Source organism: Sorghum bicolor, chromosome 8 (genome assembly GCF_000003195.3).
Source record: "Sorghum bicolor cultivar BTx623 chromosome 8, Sorghum_bicolor_NCBIv3, whole genome shotgun sequence".
Lineage (NCBI taxonomy): Eukaryota > Viridiplantae > Streptophyta > Magnoliopsida > Poales > Poaceae > Sorghum > Sorghum bicolor.
Window position 1 is genome coordinate 13,888,117 of NC_012877.2, and position 1,693 is coordinate 13,889,809.

Here is a 1,693-nt window from a genome sequence, read left to right on the forward strand (position 1 = left end):
TCAGAAAATGACAGATTGACTGCACACAATATTTCTCAAAAAACAAACAGTGCATGACAAATGAATTTGATAGCATCTCATTACATTAAAAATGAAGGTACTGATTGCATATGTTTTTAAATTTGGTAGCTATATAAACCAGGGTGATTGTTCCAGAGATGCTCAATGAGATCGTCTTTGAGTTGGCCATGTGTTTCGGGGTCTCTGATCCTTTGGTGCACCTCAATAAATTCCTGTAGTGTACGAGAGGGCTGGCCATGTTCGGGCTCCACATTTTCATCTTCCTCATCGAAACACCCGTTAGGATCCACATGCCCTTCATCCTCGATTATCATGTTGTGCATGATAATACAAGCCTTCATGATCAATGTTAAAGTCTCTATGTCCCAAATACGAGCCGGTCCACGAACAATGGCGAACCTTGCTTGAAGAACACCAAAAGCTCTCTCCACTGCCTTCCTTGCTGCTTCTTGTGCCTTCGCAAAATATTTCTCCTTGTTCCCCGCTGGACGATTGATGGTTTTCACTAATGTAGCCCACGATGGGTATATTCCATTTGCAAGATAATACCCCATCGTATATTCATGCCCATTAACTGTATAATTAACCTGTGGAGTTGTGCATTCTGCCAAGTTTGCAAACAAAGGGGACCGGTGAAGGACATTGATGTCATTGTGCGAGCCAGGCATCCCGAAGAAGGCATGCCAGATCCAAAGATCGTCCGAAGCAACTGCCTCCAGGATGATGTGGGTTTGTCCACATGCCCCTTGTACTGACCTTGTTTACAGTTCTTCCATGTCCAATGCATACAGTCAATGCATCCTAACATTCCAAGAAAACCTTTCTTCTCACCCAATGCTAGTAGGCGTGTTGTGTCTTTCTCATTGGGGTACCTCAGGTATTCATCTTCAAAAATGTCAACCACTGCAGCAACAAACTTGCGAAGGCTCTCCAGTGCAGTACTTTCGCCAATGCGAATGTACTCATCTATAGCATCAGTTGGAAGTCCATATGTGAGCATCCGCATTGCGGCAGTGACCTTTTGAAAGCAACTCAGACCAAGTATATGGGCTGCATTTCTTTTCTGGACGAAGTAGTCATCGTGCGCTTCAACTTCGTTCATTATGCGTAGAAAAAGATTCTTCGACATCCGGAACCTGAAGTAACATATTACATATTTCAGCAAAAAACAAAATGACAAAACAAATATTATAAACAAATATGATGTGATAGATGAACTCATGTACCTTCAACGGAATATATCAGGGTCGTACGTTGCATTGTCCGTCAAATAATCTTGGTACATCCGGTCATGGCCGCCTTCTCTATCGCGATAAATAACTCGATGACCAGGGACGGAGCCACCAGGCTTTCTTTCGTCGTCGTTGGAAAGATTACTCACAATTTGAGCAACCGAGGACAGGAGAAGGTCATCGTCATCGGATGAAGATTCATCTAGCTCTCTCCGACCACGAGATCTCTTCCTAGGCTGGGTTTCTGATTGGGAGAAGATAGAGTCAGGAAGCGTTGTCGTCATGGAGGGGCGGTGGCAGAGGTACGAATCGATGGAGGGAGGGGCGATGATGTACCTACGGGGTCGTCGTCACGGCGGCGCTCCATCGATCGGCTTCTGCTGCGCGCGCGGAGGACGGAAGGAGGAGCGACGCGTCCCTGTCGCGCGGTCGAACGCAGA

General features: G+C 46.0%; 1 protein-coding gene across 1 annotated transcript; it reads right to left on the minus strand.

The window, feature by feature from the left end:
• LOC110437515 lies at positions 1 to 1,027 on the minus strand. The gene is made up of 3 exons (XM_021465986.1): positions 778 to 1,027; positions 421 to 625; positions 1 to 19 (listed from the first exon to the last, which is right to left on the minus strand). The coding sequence occupies exons 1-3, from the start codon at positions 1,025 to 1,027 to the stop codon at positions 1 to 3; spliced, it is 474 nt and encodes a 157-aa protein (XP_021321661.1).

Excerpts from the sequence above, each read along its gene's own strand:
- LOC110437515 (XM_021465986.1), bottom strand. The coding sequence starts at position 1,027 with ATGCGGATGCTCACATATGGACTTCCAACTGATGCTATAGATGAGTAC. Across the intron at positions 626-777 it reads ATGGAAGAACTGTAAACAAG|AATGCACAACTCCACAGGTT; the intron begins GTCAGTACAAGG and ends CAAACTTGGCAG.